This window comes from Monodelphis domestica, chromosome 3 (genome assembly GCF_027887165.1).
Source record: "Monodelphis domestica isolate mMonDom1 chromosome 3, mMonDom1.pri, whole genome shotgun sequence".
NCBI classification, from domain to species: Eukaryota; Metazoa; Chordata; class Mammalia; order Didelphimorphia; family Didelphidae; genus Monodelphis; species Monodelphis domestica.
This window is the reverse complement of record NC_077229.1, coordinates 398,156,193-398,177,189: the sequence shown is the minus strand read 5'-3', so window position 1 is coordinate 398,177,189 and position 20,997 is coordinate 398,156,193. Positions and strand designations below refer to the sequence as shown.

The following is a 20,997-nucleotide window of genomic DNA, read 5'->3' as shown; positions in this document are numbered from 1 at the left end:
ACTTTTATAAACCTTAACAGGCTACAGAAATCAGTTTTTATATAAATGAAATCTACTTTTAAGTTCTTGATTTACCCAATGGTTTTTAGCTTAAAACCTTTTCATTATAATACCCAAGAAATCAGTCACAATAAAAAAACAGGTCACATCCTTACTATCTAGCATTATTTCTAGATTCTAGGAAACCAGCTGATGTTTTTTTTTTCCCTAGGAAAGTATTCGACTTTACTATTCCATTATGGTCTGTTGAGAACTTATAGGAAGAAAAACAAACTATGGACTTACCACCTATATAAAAACATCAGAACTGAGAGAATGACAATTGTCATTTAAACCTAAAGACAGAATATCTAACTGTCCAATGTGAAAGTCATTGAAGTCATTATCAGTCAACTCATGGATTCTTTTGGACGATTGAAATACTAGGCAATGCAAGGCATTTAGAAGTCATATCACATTAGGATACTTTAATATAGTTATTAAATATACAGCTGCATGCACTTTAACTACAAAACTAATGTCTACAGTAGGGAAAACAAGACATTGACATTCTACGTGTTTAGATGAAGAGAATGTCTATATTCTGCAAGGTTTAGGTAACAAAAGCCACATCAAAAATGTGAAAGGAGAAAAATAAAAGCTAACTCACAAGGGTTTACAATGCAAGCTTGGCAATATACATTTACAGTACATGTCTCCATCCAAAATCCAATTCGGATAGCCAATTATTTGGAAAAGGTTTATAAATTTGTTCTTTTTTATTTTAATCCAACCAATTTTGTCAAAATGAATGGGGGGGGGGGTGAATGTTATCTGTCTATATAATTTGATATCCAATTGTAAAGGTAAGAAAATTATGAACTCTTTATGCATAAATATCATGTAAAATAGCTAGCATTTATATAGAATTTTAAAGTGCTTTACAAATATCTTTTATCTTACAACAACCCTGGAAGGTTGGTGCTATCATTACCTTCATTTTGCATATGAGGAAACTGAGGCAAAGAGCAGTTGAGTGACTTGCCCAGGTTCATACAGCAAAGTTTCTGAGGCCAAATCTGAACTCTGGTTTCTCCCTGACTCCAGGTAGAGGGATATGCACATAAATGCTAACTTAAACACATATAGGTATGTAGTTATAGGTTGTTTTTGTTGAGTGGGGTCTTCTTGGCAAAAAGACTGGAGTGGTTTGCCATTACCTTCTCCAACTCATTTAAAGATGAGGAAACTGAGGCGCCAGGGTTAAAAGTGACTGGCCCAGGGTCACACAGCTATTAAGTGTCTGAGGCCAGATTTGAACTCAAGAAGGTGAGTCTTCCTGGTCTCTACTATACCATGTGGCTGCCCTAGGTATAGATGTATACACATAAATGCATATGTGAATATGCCTATACCTACAAACATGCACAAATATCAATGTGCAAATGAGCATCTTTAGTTTGATTTTAAGAACGACGCTTTAAGTGATTTGACAAAGGCCATTTCCCTTCCAGGTGGCAGTGCAGATATAGGTTCAGATCCCCCAAGGCGTATGATGCAGTGCTATACTGGAAGTGGGTAGAATATTTATCTTATCTTTAAAACAGAGAATGAATTATCCACAATTCTCTTTTGACTAAAAAACACACTAGTTTCCTAAAAGGGCACCAGAGACAAAACAGGTAGTAAAAAATACGAAAATGGCAAGTTGACAAATAAAAATGCATGCTTGGGATCTTTAAGGTTAGTTCTGTAGGCTTTGGCCATCTCAGAACTATTTCATGAAGACCATTTTTGGAGATTCAAATGGGAAAGTTATCTCTTATCTACTTCTTTTGAAGGTCTGTTCCCAACCACCCAGTTAAGGATATCGGACCCCCTCAACATTCCATGCCAATTTACCAAATAGTACCTTTTAAAAAGGTAAATCTCAACATAAAGATAATGCTCCAGAAATATACATTAAATGACTTGATTGGAAGTCAAAAAGAGCATTATAAAAGTCCTTATTTAACAACAGAAAGAGAATAGTCTTTAATCAGCATGTTATGAATATATCAACTACATTAATAAAGAGGATGATTGTTACACAAAATGGAGAAGAGACGAGTTCTAACAAGTAAAAGGATGCATAGGGAGAGTGAGGACACACAGATTGTAGGGAAAAGATGAAATGACCAAGAATATTTTATACCAGTTATTGTCATGAAAGGAAAGTAAATGAAAATGACAGATAAAGGAGATACAGCCACGTTTGTTGAAATTTTAATTTTCAAGCATCTCTGATCTAACATGAGTGGATCAAAGGTACTTATAGGATTTTTTTTTTTAATCCAGAGAAGCTAGGATTCAAATAAGGCTAGATTTCTGTTACAAATGGTTATAAACCGATAGGAGTTATTTATGGCTGACATGACAAAAATAGGTTGAGGGGATAAAGAGACAGTCCAGATTCCTAATCTCAGAAAGAAACTTGCTTCTAAAATTCAAAAAACCATGAGGAGAGATGAAGACCATTCTCACTAATATCACTGAGGCTACTTATCTGAGGGATTTTTTTTTAATTACCTCTTTTTCCCCTGCACTCGTATGCTTACTCCTATTCTCTCCTCCTTCACTGGTCTCACAGAAAGAGATGCTTATTATCTTTGCCAAGACAAACCCCTTTACTTGCATAAATGATCCCACTGCCATTGTGTCTTCTCCAGGAAATTTTTCCCCACTATCATCTTTTTATGACATTCATCTTTAATCTTTCCCTATCTGTTGACTGGTTCCAAGCCATTAATAACTCCATTCTCAGAAAATTCTTACTTGTTTACTGCTAGTTACATATTCTATATCATTCTTCCCTTTGTGGTTAAACTCCTTGAAAAGGCTGCCATCTAGAATATGTGCCTCTATTTTCTCTTTCTTTTCTTTAAAAAAAAAAAACATAGAATCTTAGAATCAACACTGAGATCAGTTCTAGAACAGAGGAACAGTTAAAGGTTAGGCAGCTTGAGTTAAGTGACAGAGATAGAAAGTGTCTGAGACCAGATCTGAACCCAAGACCTCTGATCTCCTGTTCTGGTTCTCCATCCCCCGAGTCACCTAGCTGCTCCATCTCCACTCTCTTTACTCTCTACAGTATTGTTTCCAACCTTTGTTATCTCTCAAAATAACAGTATTTTCTTAATTGCCAAGTTTGAGGGTTTCATCACAATTTTCATCATTCTTGGCCTCTCTTATGTTTCAGACGTTGTTGATCATTCTCATCTCCTTGATACTTAGTTCTCTAAGTTTTAGTGACTCTACTCTCTCTTGGTCCTTGTCTTATCTGTTGGACTATTCCTTCACTGGCTCTTCACCTAGGTCACATCCATTAACTATAAGCCTCATTCAAGGGTTTGTCCTGGATCCTCTTCTCTTCTTTCTTTACGGCGTGCTTATTAATCTTATTTTTATGTCTAGAACTCCAAGATCTACTTATCTAACCCCAAATTCTCTCTTATTCTCAAGACTCCCCTAGCTCCAAATGCCTCTTGGACATCTCTAACTGGCTTTTCTGTAGACACCTAAAACACAACATATCTGAAACTGAACTTATTATCCTTCCCTTGAACTTTCCCCTCTTGCTAATTTCCCTACAACTGTCAAGCACACCACCCTTGTCTCATGCATCCAGGCTCATACCCTCTAAGTCAAAACCTCTCACTCTCCCTTACTCCCAACCTGTTGCCAAGACCAGCTGAATCTGCCTCTAAAATTTGTAAGACCTCTCCTACACATCCCCCTTCTTTGGTGACACGGTTGCCTCCCTACCCCACTAGTGTCAGACTTCATTGGCCCCTTGGCTTGCCCTCAAGACTTTTCCTATTCTAGTTCACCCTCCAATTAGCTGTTAAAATTGATCTTCTAAAAGTAACCATTTCTAATCAGGTCACCTCCTTAAATTTCAATGGCTCCTCCTGTTGCCAGGATAAAATAAAAAGGCCCCTGCCCTAAAAAGACCTTCAAAAATAGTCCCTCCTGCCTTCCTAGACTTTCCTTCTCTCCTTTCCAGCAAACCCGCAACAATAGCTTCCTTGCCGTTTCCCCAGACATTTTCACTGGTTATCCCCCATGCTTGCAGTTCTCTCCCTCCTCACTTTCATCTCCCGGCTTCCTTCAAGTTCCTGCTAAAAGCCCACTTGCTACCAAAATGTTGCTACATTCCTTCTGGTAACGATCTCCCCATTATCCTGTAGAGATCACAACTGCTTGCAGGTACTCTCTCCCCCAGTAGATTCTGACCCCCTTAAGAGACTTTTTTTTTTGGCCTTTCTTTGTATACTCAGTGTTTAATAAAGTGCTTGGCACAAAGCTGATGCCTTAAAAATACTTACATCATCAGGAAGGGTGGCATGCTTATAATTAAGCCAAAGCAACTAAGTTTGTTAAAATGAACAAATGTGGGGGCAGGTAGGTAGCTCCATGGATTAAAAGCCAAGCTTGGAGATTGGAAGACCTGGATTTAAATCCAATCTCAGAAACATCCTAGTTCTATGACCCTTGGCAAGTCATTTAACCCCTACAGCCTAGCCCTTATCACTCTTCTCCCTTGAAACAACATTGATTCTAAGACAGAAGGTGTGAGTTTAAAAAAAGGAAAGGAAAGAAAGGGAAGGGGAGAGAAGAGGAGGGGAGGGGAAGGGGGAAGGAGGGAGGGAGGGAGGGAGGAAGAGAAAGATGTATGAATGAAGGATCTTGGACTTGAATGTGTTCAATCACTTTAATTTTTAAATTCTAATTTTGTCTTTAGTAAATATAATTAGAGAAGATTTTGCTTAGAATGTTTTTTTTTTAATGTCCAGGGGCATCTAAACGACTCAGCAGATATAGCACCATACCTAGATACAGGAAAACCTGGGTTCAAATTTAACCTTAGAAACTTCCTAACTCTGTGACCCTGGGCAAGTTATTTAATGCCAACTGCCTACCTCTAACAGTTCTTCCTTGGAACCAATTCTAAGAAAGAAGGTATGGGTTTTTAAAAAATGTATTTGTACAGTGGAGATTATAACCACAAAGGAAAGGAGGAATCACAACTCACACTACACACAATTATTTATCTCCCACTGAATTGAGTGAAGATCTACAGGATAAATATCATAAATCTGTCAGCTATATTTGTTTTTTCACAGCCAGGAGGAGACAAAAATATAGCTGGTAGAAATAATTTTCTTTCACTACCATTCACTTAGGTATCAAGGTGAAAATATACTCAAACTTATTAGCAATACTGACTTGAAGTTATATACTCAAGTCCACAAACCTGTTCCCTCCTTTAGCTTGACAGTTGAGGATTTCTATTTGCCTGCAGCAACAACCTGGCAGCCCCGAAAAAATCTATATTCCTTCACACATCAATCAAAAGCAAAACAAAATGGAAATGGAAAATGTTCAGAACATTGTGGGAGGTATTTTAAATGAGTGGACTTTGAAATAAATATATGAAATTATTCCTCTTTTAAAAAATTTATGACTACTCATATTAATTTAGATTTATTATTTTGGAGTAAAAATGGTGTCAAATGAAAGTTGCTTCTTTGAAATGTCACCAATAAAAAACCACAACAGAAAGAAGACGCATTAACATCTCTCATATTTTGTGATCGTTAGATGATGGTCCATGGAAACACAGCCAAGACATGTCTCCTCCAGAGATACAAAATTTTAAAAAGAAAGATTTTCAGATGCGTGAAGGGTTTTTATTTGTTTTAAATATTGGAAATGGCACATTTCATATTGGCTATGCCATATGATGGCTTCATTTGATGAATTAATTCCCTTCTCTCCAGTTTTTTTAATATATTCATCAAGGGCCTTAGTTATTATTTAATGGATTAAGAGTTATCATCCCTGATAACCAGGTATACTATTTCTAAGCAGTTGGGAAGTATCACTCTTCATTGGTATATTCAATCTTAGCTTTATAGTATATTGCTACAGCTTAAAGGAGAAATCCAGAAAATGCTAGAAAAAGAAACTGAAAATCTCTTCAGGGAATGTATTTCTCCAAATGTAATGGATAAATTAAAAAAAAATTAGGGAGCAAGAAGATATAGAAAGAGGGTTTATTAGTTGATAAATGGCTGAACAAACAAGTATCCCATAAATATAATAGGTATAATTTTGCTTTGGGAAACAAAGGAGAGAAAAGATATGAGAGGATTTTTATTTTGAATTGTATTTTGAGTCCTTCCAAAGCCTATATCCAATTCATTGGGGTTTCTGGTTTTTTTTTTGTTTTTTTTTTCTGCTTGGTGTTTCCTCATCCTTCTCTGTTCTGTTTGCTCTTTGTTCATTGCCTGTATAGAAGTTGTGGACTGTAATTTCTTTTTTCTTTTTCTGTTGTTTGCTCACATTTACCCCTGCTTTACTCCCTGCAGTTGCCTGCACTCTTGCTCCTCTCATTTTTTTGTTGGATTTGTGGGCTTTTCTATCAGCCTTCACCCTTGGAGCTTAGTCAGCAAATCTCTCACCACAGTCTGTGGGGGAGGGGTGTTGGACCATGAGCTTCCCTGCCATCTGAAGGCTTTGATGGGATTAAGTCCAGCTGAGTTGAGCTGGATGCACCCTGAGGCCAAAACCAGGAAAGGATTTTTATGAAATGAGACAAAGGAAGCAAGCTAGGTGGCACAGTGGATAGAAAGCTCACCAGGTCTGGATTTAGGAGAACTTGGGTTCAAATCTGGTCTCAAGACAACTTTTTAGCTATGCGGACCTGGGCAAGTCACTTAACCTTGTTTGCCTAGCCCTTGCCCTTCTGTCTTAGAGCTGTTACTAAGACAGAAAATAAGGCTTAAAAAAATTTTTTTTTTGTAACTCAAGATAAGTTTGGTGGGGTAGGGGGAGACAGATCTGAAAAGAGTGATATCAACATTGAAAACAATAAGTAGGGGGAAAGGCATAAGTAAACCTTCTCCAGTGGAGGGATGGTGGTGAACCCACTGACCATTCCACCACCATTGGGAAGAAAGAGGAGTAAAAATGCAAAGCATTTCTTCCACCAGCTGAAGATTACTCAAGAGACACAGTCATATGGTTTCCTTGGCCGGACTCACTTTTCATATGCCGAAAAATCTGTGTTCTTATAGTGCCATTTTATAAATCACTTCATTTAGTCCTTTCAAAAGGGCTGGCTTCTTATTCTCACTAACACAAAGGACTAACTAGATCATAAAATAACTTCAATTCACCTCTTCCCCTGCCCCAAGCATTCTTCGAACACCTGACATTGGGATCTACAGAACTGACTAAATAGGGATTTGGAAAAACATCCTCATGCAGGAAAACCACCTGGGGGAAACCAAACCCCTGGCAGAAGTTTTGCAACTTTCCAGAGGTTGTAGTGATCCCTATCCAGGTGATAAATGTATATATGCTTATTAAGAATGAACAACAGAAGGGGTGGGAGAAAAAAAAACAAAACATCCAAAGCCCAAACTTGCAGGAGACATTATAGCATTCACATTCACATGCTTCAACAGAAGGGTCAATGTATACTGTAACTCATGGAAGGGGCTTTTAAGGTAGGAGACATGCAATGTAAAATACTAGAAAACCAAGAAACGACCTAAAATAAATCAAATAGAACTTACAGATTTCCCCATTCTCTACATGGAAAGGAAACAAATATATAAAACATTGTTATTTCAGGAACAAACAGTACATTTTAAAAACAACTCCCAGGGGCTCAAGCCTGCAGGGACCCAGGGCAAGTGATTGAAGGACTTTCTTTAGTGAAAATGGATTACTTTCCTGAAGGGAATAAGTATTACTGTTTGCTAGGGCAAAGTTCTGGGCCCCTTGCCACCATTTTTTGGGGGGGGAAACAGAGTGCTTACATTTTCGAGATTCCCCCTAAATATTTTTCCTGTTGATAATACTTTGTCCTCACAGAGAATCTTGCATTTAGATATCTAAAAATGCTGGGGCAGACAAGGCAAGCAACAAGCTCTGAGATGACCAATGGATAGACTCATAACCCAGTTGCAAATGGGGACATCATCCCCTTCTTGTGAATCTAAAATCTTTAGTACTGAACTTTTAATTGTTTCAGATTTTGGTCCACTATAAAGGGAATGTGAGGTCAAAATGGCAAGTTAGTGGCAATTCCACATATCCAAAAATGTCTATTTTTATATACATCAAACTGTCTACATACAAAATGAAGGATAATGACTTGGAAGGTAATAGACCGGGAAGTAATAATGAGAAATTATTGACCCTATTTTTATGGGAGAATGAGAATGCATTTCTCTGATTTGTTTTGGTTGTATTTGAAGGGGAATTTAAACAAAACAAACAAACAAAACCAGATCCCTTTATGTCTTTCTATTCTTCTAGAAAAATTGGGAAAGAAACTACTAATCAAGCAGCTGCTTGATTCTTTGTTTCCCTTCATTTATGAGGAGTAGCTTTTATCCCAGTGCCTGTCACAGAGTAGGCACTTAATAACTAAACTGAATAAGGAATATATTTGTTTAATACAGTTCCCCCAGACTAAAATTAATTTTCTCCATGCTAACTAGAATTCTCAGTACTAGCTAACTCCTAATAGTCAAATGAGATCTCATCTTTCTCATTCTTTGCAAAATAAAGTAGGGATTTTACCCCAAAAGTCAAACATCCACTCACGGTTTCAAAGTAAAAAGGTCTCGGAATCCAGCTGCGTTTGTATCTTTGTTTTTATGTTTTTCACTGATGAGTTTTTCCTTAGTCCAGGTCATTTGAACCTTCTCTGGTGTAGCTACTTCTTTCGTCTTGGCGACTGCTGCGGAATGAGATGCAGTGTTTCTGTCATGTATTAATTGAGCCTGAAAAGTTAAATAGAAGGGAAATGGAGTTTGTTTAAAGCACAGCACTCATGAAACAGTGACACAAAATAAAAGAAGCATCAAGAGTTTTATAAAATAATGCTCCCTCCACTTTTATCTTCATGACCTCTCTCTCCCTTTCCTCCTTTCTTCCAAACACATGGCATGGGTCCTAATGTCATTTTCTTATTTATTATGGCCCTCCTGTTCAGCTGATTTTCATCAGTCCATAGGATACTACCTAAGCTCTAGAATACTGTATCTGTACCTCAGTTTCCCTATCTGCAAAACAGACAGGAAACAAAATATTTGCAAAATGCCTTGGAGGAATATTAAAGGGATTAATTAATGCTTACAAAAGGCTTTGAAGGTGAAAAGCTAAGTATTGTTATTATGCTTAATTACTGAGTGGGTTCTTTAATGCATTCATTTTGATGATGGGCTTGCAAAAGATTTAGAAAGGTTTGGAATAGTATAATCCATCTGAGAAGATGTGAGACTGGACTGTCCACAGCTTGTAGTAAACTCTGTGCCAGCAGCCAAAGTCTAAAGCTGGCAATGAGTGAGTGAGAATGGGAACTCTGTGGTGTTTGGAGATGGAGCTAGGGTAGCATTGATTTCAAAATCTGCTTTATCAGCCAAAGAATTTTGCTCCTTCCTCATTCCTTCCCCCATCAAACATCAAACAATAGCAACAACAAAAAGAAATGCCAAATTTCAAAGCATTTATTTTTTCCAGATACTTACAGACCAAAGGAAAAAAAAAGATTTGTTTCTATGCACTCAGTTCTTGCCATGAGGTCTTAAATTGACAAAAAATATTGTAGGATCAGTAATTTTTAGTAATAGTTCTTTCTTGTTAAGGTAATTATTCACGTTTTCAGTAGTTGCCTTCATTTTTTAAACAACTAAAAATGCAGGAATGATGGTAGGCAAATTAGACTGCTATTCAAATATTAGTTCACTGAATACCTCTATTAGTCTGATTTTATAGAGGACTCCTACAAGAAATAGGATGAAATTAGGTCGGTCCAGTTGGAAGCAAGCTGATTAAACTAATCCAGCAAAGAAGTGAATGCAAAATTATCCAAATATTTTCCTGCTAAACTCTCTAAAGGAAAACTGGTAGGACAGGAAAGGATAGAGATTAGACCTATGGTTTCATTCTTAAAGGGGGCTTACACCCTGATAAGAAAATTCACTCTTTTTTTTTCCTTTTTAAAACCCTTACCTTCCTTTCTTGGAATCAATACTGTGTATTGGCTCCAAGGCAGAAGAGTGGTAAGGGCTAGGCAATGGGGGTCAAGTGACTTGCCCAGGGTCACACAGCTAGGAAGTGGCTGAGGCCGGACTTGAACCTAGGACCTCCCGTCTCTAGGCCTGGTTCTCAATCCACTGAGCTACCCAGCTGCCCCCTCACTCTTAACAACACAGGTGGTTACCGTCTCTATAACACAGAAACTTTAGGATCATAAGAGAATTGTCTAAAACTCGGAAGGATTAACATAATCATGAAAGTCAGATCTTCTTGGCTCTGAAGGGCACATCTCTAGTCTTACTGTCCACCCTTCTGAAAATTCCTGGATTTGTAACTTAGGTAGCAAAAGCGGGTAGGAAGCGGGGGAGGGAATGGGAGAGCAGAAGAGAAGTATTAAAATAAAGGACAATTTGTAGCTCCTGGACAATACTCTTCCCCAGTTTGCTGAGGATCCAACTTCTATCAAATCAATTATCAAGACTGATTTGTACCCCTTTTTAAAGAAAGGATGGCAATTCTACCAGAAAAGGCAAACAGGCTGACCTGACTTAAGTCAAGCATGTAGGCTTGACACATTTTTACATTAAATACCCTAGTGTTATAAAAATTATTTTCTTTTTTAGGATGTGAAGGCTAAGTGTTCATACCCTGTTGTCTTGTAATATAGCTGTTGGTTCACAATTATTTTAAAATGAAGAGAACACTGTTTATGAGGCATAAGAAGCTAGAATTCTCTAGCCATAACTCTGCAATTCAATGAATTATATTCAGACTACTCTGTCTTGTAAGTAGGTTGTATAGGCCTACTTTAACACATTTTATAGCTCAGTTCTATAAAGGATATCTCTCCCAAAAGTCCTATCGTATTTAAGATTTCTAGGACACCTTGTAATATATCATTAACTTCAAACTAAACACCAAGTTTGTTTCATATTACTGATGTAATGTCAAGTGCTGAATTGACTGTTCTTTTCCCCAAAGTCTCACAGTATTGTGGGGGAATCCCACAATTTTTCCTTACTATGAATACGGATATATTTCTTCTAATGTGGTTAGAAGTAAGTCTGTGGATGTTTTAGAGCATATATGCTAAATCAGTAGAAAAGGAAAAATTACTATAATATTTCTGAAAATATATTACATTGAAATGTACTGGAAAACAGATTCCAAGCAATTCATATCCAATTCAAATCACACCCCCTAAAAAGGCAACAGCAGATATAATGACTTTTTTCCATTCTGCAGCATCTTGACACACAAAATCTCGCAGTAAATATTAAAATAAGTAAAATGGTACATAAGGGGGAGAAAACTTTCAGCAGTTATAATTAAAGCTTATGATTTCAAATGATCACCCCAAATGAAATCAAGCAATTATATCTGCAGCGGTTGGGAAGAGAACAAAATAGTCACAATGCTACAGATGGGCATATTCCTGTTTCTACAGGAGAAACGCTTAAAGTGCCAAGTTTTGTCATACAATTTTAACTGGCTCATTTCATTCTTTCATCATTATAAACAAAGTATCAACAGAAGCTGAAAGAGATTTTAAAAATATAAAACTATCAGAATGAACTTGAGGGTGGGACAGGAAAAGTCAACTAGATATCTTCAGATTGAAATGTATGTTAATAGAATGGACTCTAAGGCATCAGCTGAAATCCAGATCAAATTTTTGATAAATCAAAGATTCAGAGAATTCCCCATGTCAAAATGATGTCAAGCTGTTCACAATCACAAAAGTAATCTCTCTGGTACCAGTCTTCTGGTTTGCCATTTAACAGAGATTTATGGTACATCAATGATCTCAGGAGACTCAAACTCTCAGGGGATCCAAGAGCAAAAGAATGATGTGGGGTGGTTGTAAGTAGGCTTCCTGCTTCCGACGAAGTCTTGTGGGCAACTAGAATGTGAAGACACCCATTTATCAGGGAAATATGTGACTGGAAAAGTTGGGTGAGATCACACCCCAAAAAGTAGATGTAAAGAAACCAACCTGGGTTGCTACATGGCAATGGCAAACTGCCACAGCACTGGAGGGAAGTTCCCATAGGGTAGAGCTTTATTGTTGGATCTAGGCAAAAGACACGATCTACTTCATATTACCAAAGAGGATGAGAAAGCTTGGATCTGTTTATTTCTATATTGGTGGCAATAACCAAAAGAACAAGATGATGGAGCCAAAGAATGGAAAGAAATCAAATAATCTAATTCCTAGTTTGAATTGACTGCTGCCACTTCTCTGGTAAAAGACTTTATTTCCAACTTAAAAGTGAAGGCTGAAGATTCAGCACATCTAAATGGAAATTCATTGTTCAATAGGTAGGAAAGCAGTTTGAAATTTCTTCATTTTGAACCAATCTAGATAACTAGCACCCTGCTCTCTTCCCACAAAAGTATAAGGCTAAAAGAACAACTGAAGATCACCTCAATGATGATACTTTCCATTAACTGATGAAATAATCCTTTCCAGTCCAAAGAATAGAAAAAAAAGTCCAGTAAGTGGGTGGACCTGTTTTGCTTAGCACAAACTCCCAAATTAGACATCATCATAATCAAATAAAAACACAAAGTGCATTCCAAAGCTGAAATAATCTTTATATTATCAGCAGCTGAGTTCCTTTCCATCACAAGGGAACCTTGATTCACCAGTGACAAAGCATTGTATAATAAAGGAGCTCTGAGAAAATACTGATATTTTTGTTGTGGCTCCAGAGCTTTAGTCTGAGAAGCATGAAGCAAATTTATACGATATGATCCTTATTAATGAATTCCTAAAGTGGACAACAAGAAAAAAGGAAGAGTGTTGAAAGATGGGGAGCATTCATTGGTAGGAGAATTTCTAAAAGCTGTATTCTAATCTTGTTTTTACCACTAACTTGCTGGGTGACTTTAGGAAACTCATTCAACCTCTTTGACTCAGTCTCCTTAACTGAGAAAATAAAGTCGGCTATATTTCACAAGGTTGTGGGAGGATTAAATAAGCAAGCACATATGAGGACATTTTGAAAAGTCGATAATAGTACAAAAGCAAGGCAGCATTATCCATATCCAATTAATAATAGGACCATGGGGATTCTAAACAAATGGTTTTATTTGTAACGAGTCTAATAACTTTTAAGCAAAAAGTGTTGTTTGGGGGCACTGAGTTTGATCTGAGAGATAGATCATCTTCTGGCTGGACCATTATCCATCTAGGTTACATCAGTTGTCATTCAAATTCTCTGCTCTTCAGCTTCCACATTTCTAAAAATTAGAGAGTTGTAGAAGACCTCTAAGAGTTTCTTTGAAAAGATGGATTCATGAACCTATAAAGATTTTAATTGTATTGTAATTGTAAATGTAATTATAAATATAATTTTAATTGTAATGGCATCAAGGAGCAACCTAGACATAAGTGTCAAGAAGTGGTAAGAAAAAACATCTGTCCATAAAGTATCAGTTTATCCAATTAAAAGAATTCACTAACAGTAGCTGTTTGAATTAAATAAACCCTCTGGTGGTTTAATAAGAAAATGGTAAGACCACCCTGGCTGGTAAATAAAGACAATGAACTTTAAGAAAAATTTCAGATTCTGAGATTTTTGAATGCACTGAACAGAATGGATACTTTGAGCCTGGTTTTGAAAAGCACAATAGCATTTAGTCACTGCAATCCAGGATGCATAGCTGTGGCACTTTAAGTGTTGAAATTGGGATGAAATGTGTAACCAGTACAACTGTAAACTACCTCTTCCTCTTGGCTGTCATTAGGCAGCAGGGCCTGAACATCCTGACCAATGGACTGTGGACTAGAGCGGCTCTTCCTTCTGATAGAGCATCGAGACTCATTAGAGATGCTCTGAATCTGGGACATCAAGGTCACCAGGTACAAGCAGACAAAAGAAAAATATTGTTATTCTTTCATATTTAAAACTATTATATTATTAGCATAATAATAATTACTGCTACGATGACTATTACAACAATAATAGCTATTGCTACTACTACTGCTGTTTCTACTGTTGCTACAGTTACTGATTTATGCTTTGATGTCTCCTGAAAACAGGTGATACAATACGGTAGTTTTCTTCTTTCAGGACAAAAAGCACATTGGAGTAGGTGGCTATATCCACATAAAATATAATTTGATCATTAAGCATTTAAAAAATTATTTCATTTTATCTTATTTTTTTCCACCTTATAAATAACTAATAACATTGAATCAGGTGAATTGAATGTTGAACCAGATACGCAAACTTGTCTACTGAGCCTTAGACACAATCAACCACATATTTACTGAATATTGTATTGGCTTCTGAAGAAAAAGATATGGTCTTCGCTCTCCAAGAGCTAACAGATATAACCATAATTTTTACTAATCTGCAGTTTTTTGGAATATAAATGAGCTGTTATCAAATGTTGTCCAATTTTCCACCCACCTCCAGGCAGAGAATTATGCAAGGATTTCCTTAAACATTGTTTCTAGAGAGGATGGCAGGGATTTGCCACCCAAGGCTTTCAAGTGGATGGATTTTCTTTTCTTTTCTCTTAAAAAAAAATCCCTTAACTTGTATCTACTAAGAATTAGTTCCAAGGCAGAACCGAGCTAAGGTCTAGGCAACTAGAGTTAAGGACTTGCCCAGGGTCCTTTAGCTAGAAAGTGTCTTGAGGGTCCTTCCAACTCCATACCTGGCTCTTAATCCACTGAGCTACCTATCCATGGGTTTCAAGAAAATATCTCCTTTAAAGAAACAAAGATTCATTAGCTGTCTCAAACAGGTAAAAAGGTGAGGATCAAATATAATAGGGGAAGGGACAAAAATACTCCCTTCTTTCTCATTCCTGAACTTAGGTTCAGGGGATCAGATTCAACTTCAATCTCTCAGGATGTTCCTCCAGATTGTTTTGGTAAAGAAGTAGGTCCCTAAGAATGGGTGAAATCAAATCTAGTTTTAAGAACTGGGTAGAGTAGCTGTAAAAATATTTGCTCCTTCATTCCACAAGTATGGAATAAGCAGCAATACAGTACAAGGCACTGTGCTAGCGACCAAAGAGCTCCAGAGGTATATGAACATTGGCCTTATGGAAAAAAATACCAAAAATGTTAGGTTTCAACAGTGATCGGTTTCAACAAATGCAATTGGAACTTTTTGTAGAAGGTTAGCCTTTGCCTTTCCAAAGTATATTAATGGGCAAAATGTAGCTTCATAGCTTCTCTGGGTTCTAGCTATGATAAAAATGTTGAGGAAAAGGCACAAAAGGAAGACTATGGTCACACTGGTGGCTGCCTTCCTCTCATTGTATCTGTATACAAGGGTTCTCATTACACATATCTCTTTCTTCCTGGGGGCACCATGGAAAATCACATTGAATGCTCTGAATGGGAAAACATGGCAGTAGAAGTTCTTCAAGTTACCATCATGTTGGCAAATGAAGGGTGGATACTCAATCAGCCTCAGCTTTACTGAAGCTCAAAATTCCCCAAACTCAAAAGGATCTACCAGTCCCATTAATAGGAATTGCAGGTATATGCTATCACCCCCAGGTGCAGTTCATTTTCAATGGAAAAATACTTGAAAATAGTAAATACAAGAAAGTGATGTGCAATCAGTAACAAAATCAATTTTATGATACCATCCTGTTTATTCAAGATGAATCCTAACCCTATCCTCCAACAATGCTAACTCCAAAAAACCACTTGCAGAGAAGAGTCTGAGAATCTTGAGGTGGTACCCCCAAATCAGGAAAGCTCCTGAGTTAATTGCTGCCTCAAATTATCATGTGGTTGGTTGGTTAAGTGCCCATGCCAAAGTAGACAAGCAGACATGACACATTTTTGATAGGTCCAAGAAGAATCAGTCTTGCCTTTCCAATATAATAATTATTAACCACTTACCTATATCATGTCCCTTTCATCTGGTTATGCCTGCTTTGTATACCTAAATACCCATTCCTTGCCACCATATTTGGAAGAAAAGGTTATTCATTATTGTACATACTCTATCAATAGGAACCGATCTTTAATCTTAATATCAAATGACTATAATGGGAAATGTTTATTTTTTCACTTTCCTTATTGACAAAGTGAGACACCTATGAGAATTTCCAGAGACAAATTTCATGGCAATCAATTTTAAAAAAGGATAAAGTTAGCATATTTATTACTGAAGTCATCATTAGCTAAAGTTATTTAGGGATTCTCTACACCACGCCCCAAAATTTTACCTTCCATCTTAGAATCAATACTGTATATTGGTCCCAAGGCAGAAGGGCTAGACAATGGGGGGGGGGGTTAAGTTATTTGTCCAGTCACACAGCTAGGAGGTCCCTAAAACCACATTTGAATCCAGGATCTCCTGTTTCTAGTCCTAGTTCTCAATCCAGTGAGCCACCTAGTTGTCCCCGCTACATTGACTTTTAAGGAATGCAAAATGTAAAGTACCTAAAAATATTTAATAAATTGCTTTATGACCATCTCAGAGTTCAAAGACTTAACCAGAATCCATGAATTTTAGGCAAATCATTCTTTAGCAGATGAAAGAGAATCTCTCAGATGGATGTTAGTGAAAAGCAGTCTGGATCTTCTTTTCCATTAGAGAATGAAGAAATCATGGGGTAAAGAAACAGAGGAAAATTATGAAAGGTAACTTTATAGTGGAAAGAACCCTATCAGATACACAACCTTGGCTAAGGTATATCTGTGGAATCTGGCCGCAGAGGACAGAACTAGGAATGATGAATGAGTCTAAGGTGTAAAGAGGGAAATTTACACTTGGGATCAGAAAAAACTTAGTAGGGATGGGGATTGGATCTGTGATTTCAGTGGTAAAAAAGAAATATTATTAACTCCCCAGTGAAGAAACTCCTTTTCCAAATGGAAGTAGGCACAATTCTAGGTGTTCAAAAATGTAAAGAAATGCTTCAGGAGGTAATAAGTTCTCTCTCCCTGGTGCTCTTTAAATAAAGACTACAATAACCACTCTTTGGGGGGGGGGGGGTGTAGAGGAAATTCATGGTCAGTTCTGAGTTGGACTAGATGATCTTTGATGTCTCTTCCAACTCTAAGCTCTGCAATTCTGTGATCTGAGTCTTTTTTCTTCATCTATACCTGGACCAAATGCTTTCTTAAGGTTTTTTTTTTTTTGATGCTGTTAAAACTACGATGACAGGTAATGATAAAGTTATGTTATTAACAATTTCCAAAAGGAAACTCAAGGGTACCATTATAGAAATATCTAAAAAGAGATGATCCCATAAAGACATCTATATTACAAATATCAGTACATCAGCACAAAGGTAGCATGATGGTGACCAGATAGAGTAGAGCAATACATCTGGCATTCATTGCAGATCACTGTATACTACCTTGTAACTGTTGTTCAGCTCTGCTCCATTCTTTGTAATCCCATTAGGGGTTGGTTTTCTTGGCAAAGATATTAGAGTAGTCTGCCATTTCCATTTCCTTCTCCAGTTCATTTTATGGAGGAGGAACTGAGGCAAACAGGGTTAAGTGACTTGCCCAAGGTCATATAGTTAATAAGTGTCTGAGGCCAGATTTGAACTCAGGAATATGAATCTTCCTCGAAGCCCAGAACTCTAATCACCGAATAACCTAGCTTCCCCACCTTATAACTTATGAATAATTTTAAACAAGCTCCTTTCTAGGGCTTAGGAAATTCAGTAATACCTCCAATTATGCAATTACATTTTTGCTCAGGAGATAAGGGGATGGCAACTTAGAAGGGCCAGTGGAAGTACCTTCAGTCAGAATTTTCTGACCTATATGCTACAAAATTTGTTCAACATGTCAATTTAGTGCAGCTGAATGAGAGTGACTGCTTTGTTGAAATATAATATCTCAGTCTCTTCTACAAGGACAGAGTTAACCAATTCTAGTTCTTTCCATTGCCTGATGTAATCCTCAGGGGAAGGCTTTGGCTCATTCAGTAATGTTTACATAGCAATGCAGTCTTTGAAAGGGGTCTTTCTGAAGCTTTGGTTATCCTTCACAAGTGATATTTCAGACAGTATATGGTCAATTGGATTTAAGTTTTTTTGAGTTTTCTCTCTCATTTTGTTTTTAAATGAAAGCTCAAGACCTTGACACTCAATGGAGTAAGCTCCAGAAAATTTATGAATACCTTGCTAAAGTTGGCCGTGCCTGAAAATTATTTCTGTGAAAGATACTCATTCAGATCTAAAAAAACTCACGTACTTAATATCTTTGGAATAATGGGTGCTAGAGAATTCTTTATGAAAATGGGTCTGAGGTTACAGAAATTAAAACATACATTCCCACAAACTTTTTTAAACCTCTACCTTTTATATCAAAATAGATACTATGTATCATTTCTAAGGCGATAAGGTGCTCTGTCCAATGAGCAATCTCCTACAAAATGCTGAGTATCAAAAAATTTAAGTTCTAAAACTAAAGGTGACAATTTGATTCAGTAACATGCTACAAGATTAAGAATATTAGCTCAGCATGCGAAAAAATGCAATGTCTTAGTAATTAAATGGGGGAGTGGGGAGATGGGGGTTAGATTTTGTAAGTTAGGCTTAGAACACACCTTTAACATTCCAAAAATATTTTCCTAAATCTTAAATCATTAGTGGCATTGGGGACTAACAAATACATAAATGTTTTTGCAAACTTACAACCAAATACAAAAGTCCTAGAACTGTTTACCTCTCTTTCTCTTTCATTCTTGGAAAGTTGCATCTGCTTTAGCATCTGGGACCTCTGCTCCATCATTAATGTTTTCTCATAGGTAAAAGCCGAAATGTCATTCTCCACCTACAAGATCAAGAAACAAAGCAAATGCAATGTTTTATAAAGAGGGGGAAAAAGTTATTTCTGACAATGACATTTTTTCATGAAAACAAATGTTCAACTATTCCTGCAGAATCTTACTCTGCCTCACTTTTGCTTTTTAGAGAAAATGGCTTATAAAGGGAGGGAAAAGGAATCCTGTCACTACCACATTCTTTTATTCCTTTCCATAGCTTTCCTCTTGACAATGGTGGTCCCTTTGCAAATGGGATCTATCTGAGGGAGTGATAAGACCCTTAAAGAGATATCAGTACAGGTACATCTAAAGTTTCTTCCCCTCCTGAGGCCAAATAGACCAATATATATGAAGCCTGGGGTAGGGGAAAGGGAGAGGGGAAAAGAGGAAAGATATAGATACTCAAAGAGAGCTATAGGGCGATGGAGACAGAGAGACAAAAGAGAGAGAGAAAGAGGAAAAGGAAGACTTCCTTCACTCCCAGTCTGGTTTTCTGCACTTCAAAATGATATCTGGGGTCTCATGCTGGAACTTTCTTCAGTGCCTGAGGCTTCCTTGCCTTGAAACATCCTACCACTCTTAAGAACTAGCATCATTTGCTGGAATGAACTGTCAAAGTGTCCAGAAAGAAAATAGAATAGACTCCTTCCAAGAGAATGACCATAAAAAGGAATATCAATGTTTACAAGATGAAAGATCTCACTCTCCATTTTAACTGTGTCTGTGTAAAACATCTACCCAAGCTCCAAATGTCATGAAAATCTATTAAAGTTTGGTTTCAAGATGATGATTGAAATACAAATCGAACATAAAATCTATCTTCGCACCCTTGGGTTGTAGCTGATATTTATTCATTTGAAAGCACTTAATTCTTTAAAGAAACAGAACTGTGACTTTTTTACTATGCAGCCAACCCTGGAGAAAGCTTCAAGGAGAGAAGTCCCAAATGATTACTTTAAGTAAAAGAACAAATATATGAATCAGTATGGCATGATCCCTTGTAGTAAGAAAATGCTGAACAAGTTGAATTTTTAAATTTTCCTTTCCAGGGGAGAAAAGCTAAGGTATACTTTTGAAATAACAGATTTGTATCATTTAAGAAAAGCTGCATTGGGGTGTTTAATTTCTATTGTGTGTGTCTGTGTGTGCGCATCTACACACACACACTTGTTTTAACACTGTCAGAGAGAACTATGGCTATACAGGGAATTTAGGTGAACATAATTCGTGAAAAGATGTAAACTTTATTCTGACATATACACTCAACATTTTAAGTAGACACCAGCTTCTAATACTTAAGGCCCATGTGACCTTAGACAAGTCACCAGCCTTGTCTGAGTCTGGAGGCAGAAATCAAAGTGACAGAAGAAGTAAGACAGCTTCCTCTTGGGACTATGTCCTAAACCCCGGCTGGAGAAGAATGAGAATTTCTGGCACGTTCTTATGGAGCGAGTATAGCCTTACAGCCCCGCTACCTTTCAAATCAGAGGCTTGATGTGGGGCAGTCCCCTATACCCTCACAAATATGCTCAAAGAGTTGTTTTCCAAGTGCCTCCAGAAAGTAAAGCTCTCCAACGAAAAGGCAAATTCGAGCTTACCATTTCGACAACCTCCACCTCAGCACTAATACGGAGATGGTACAAGAACATCTGAAGATCTTTCTTCATTTGAATGCTGTTGTCATCCATCTGTGCAACTGTGAAGATACGCATTCTACACTTTCTCCACACCTATTAAGAGCAAGGCAAGAGAATTCAGGATTTATTTTATAAAAAGGATAGTACAGGTGCACACAAGTGTAAACAAGCACACTAAAGCAGAATAAGTTCTTTGTTCTCCAGCTGAAAGCAGTGAAAGGGAGTCTGCAGTTTTATGGGGGACATTTTTGTAGCTTCCTGCAAAAGCCTTGTCTTAAGCACCCTCTTTAGTGCTTTCCTCCCCCACTCAGTCATTCTCTTTACTCGGAACATATTTTTTAATGTACTTATCTATGGATGTGCTTCCTTTCAGTAGAATATAAAGCTCTCTGAGGGCAGGATCTTTGTCATACTCTCCCTTGCATATCCCTAGTAGGATATGCGCCGAGTACATACCAAGCTAAACTGCTTGCTGCAAGGAACTGAATTGCCTTGTCCAGTAAGGCTAC

At 37.3% G+C, this 20,997-nt stretch overlaps 1 protein-coding gene across 8 annotated transcripts in view; it reads right to left on the bottom strand.

The window, feature by feature from the left end:
- SLC12A7 (solute carrier family 12 member 7) overlaps nucleotides 1-20,997 on the bottom strand; it is a 297,083-nt gene that overhangs the window by 10,868 nt on the left and 265,218 nt on the right. For 6 of the 8 annotated variants that reach the window (XM_056824325.1, XM_056824327.1, XM_056824332.1 and 3 more), the window contains 4 exons: nucleotides 20,450-20,581; nucleotides 18,752-18,859; nucleotides 13,811-13,927; nucleotides 8,644-8,822 (listed from right to left, as the gene is read on the bottom strand). In XM_056824325.1, the coding sequence (XP_056680303.1) occupies nucleotides 8,644-8,822; nucleotides 13,811-13,927; nucleotides 18,752-18,859; nucleotides 20,450-20,581 (536 nt within the window). The remainder of the gene's footprint in view (nucleotides 1-8,643; nucleotides 8,823-13,810; nucleotides 13,928-18,751; nucleotides 18,860-20,449; nucleotides 20,582-20,997) is intronic. The other 2 variants (XM_056824328.1, XM_056824329.1) reach the window with 1 other exon arrangement.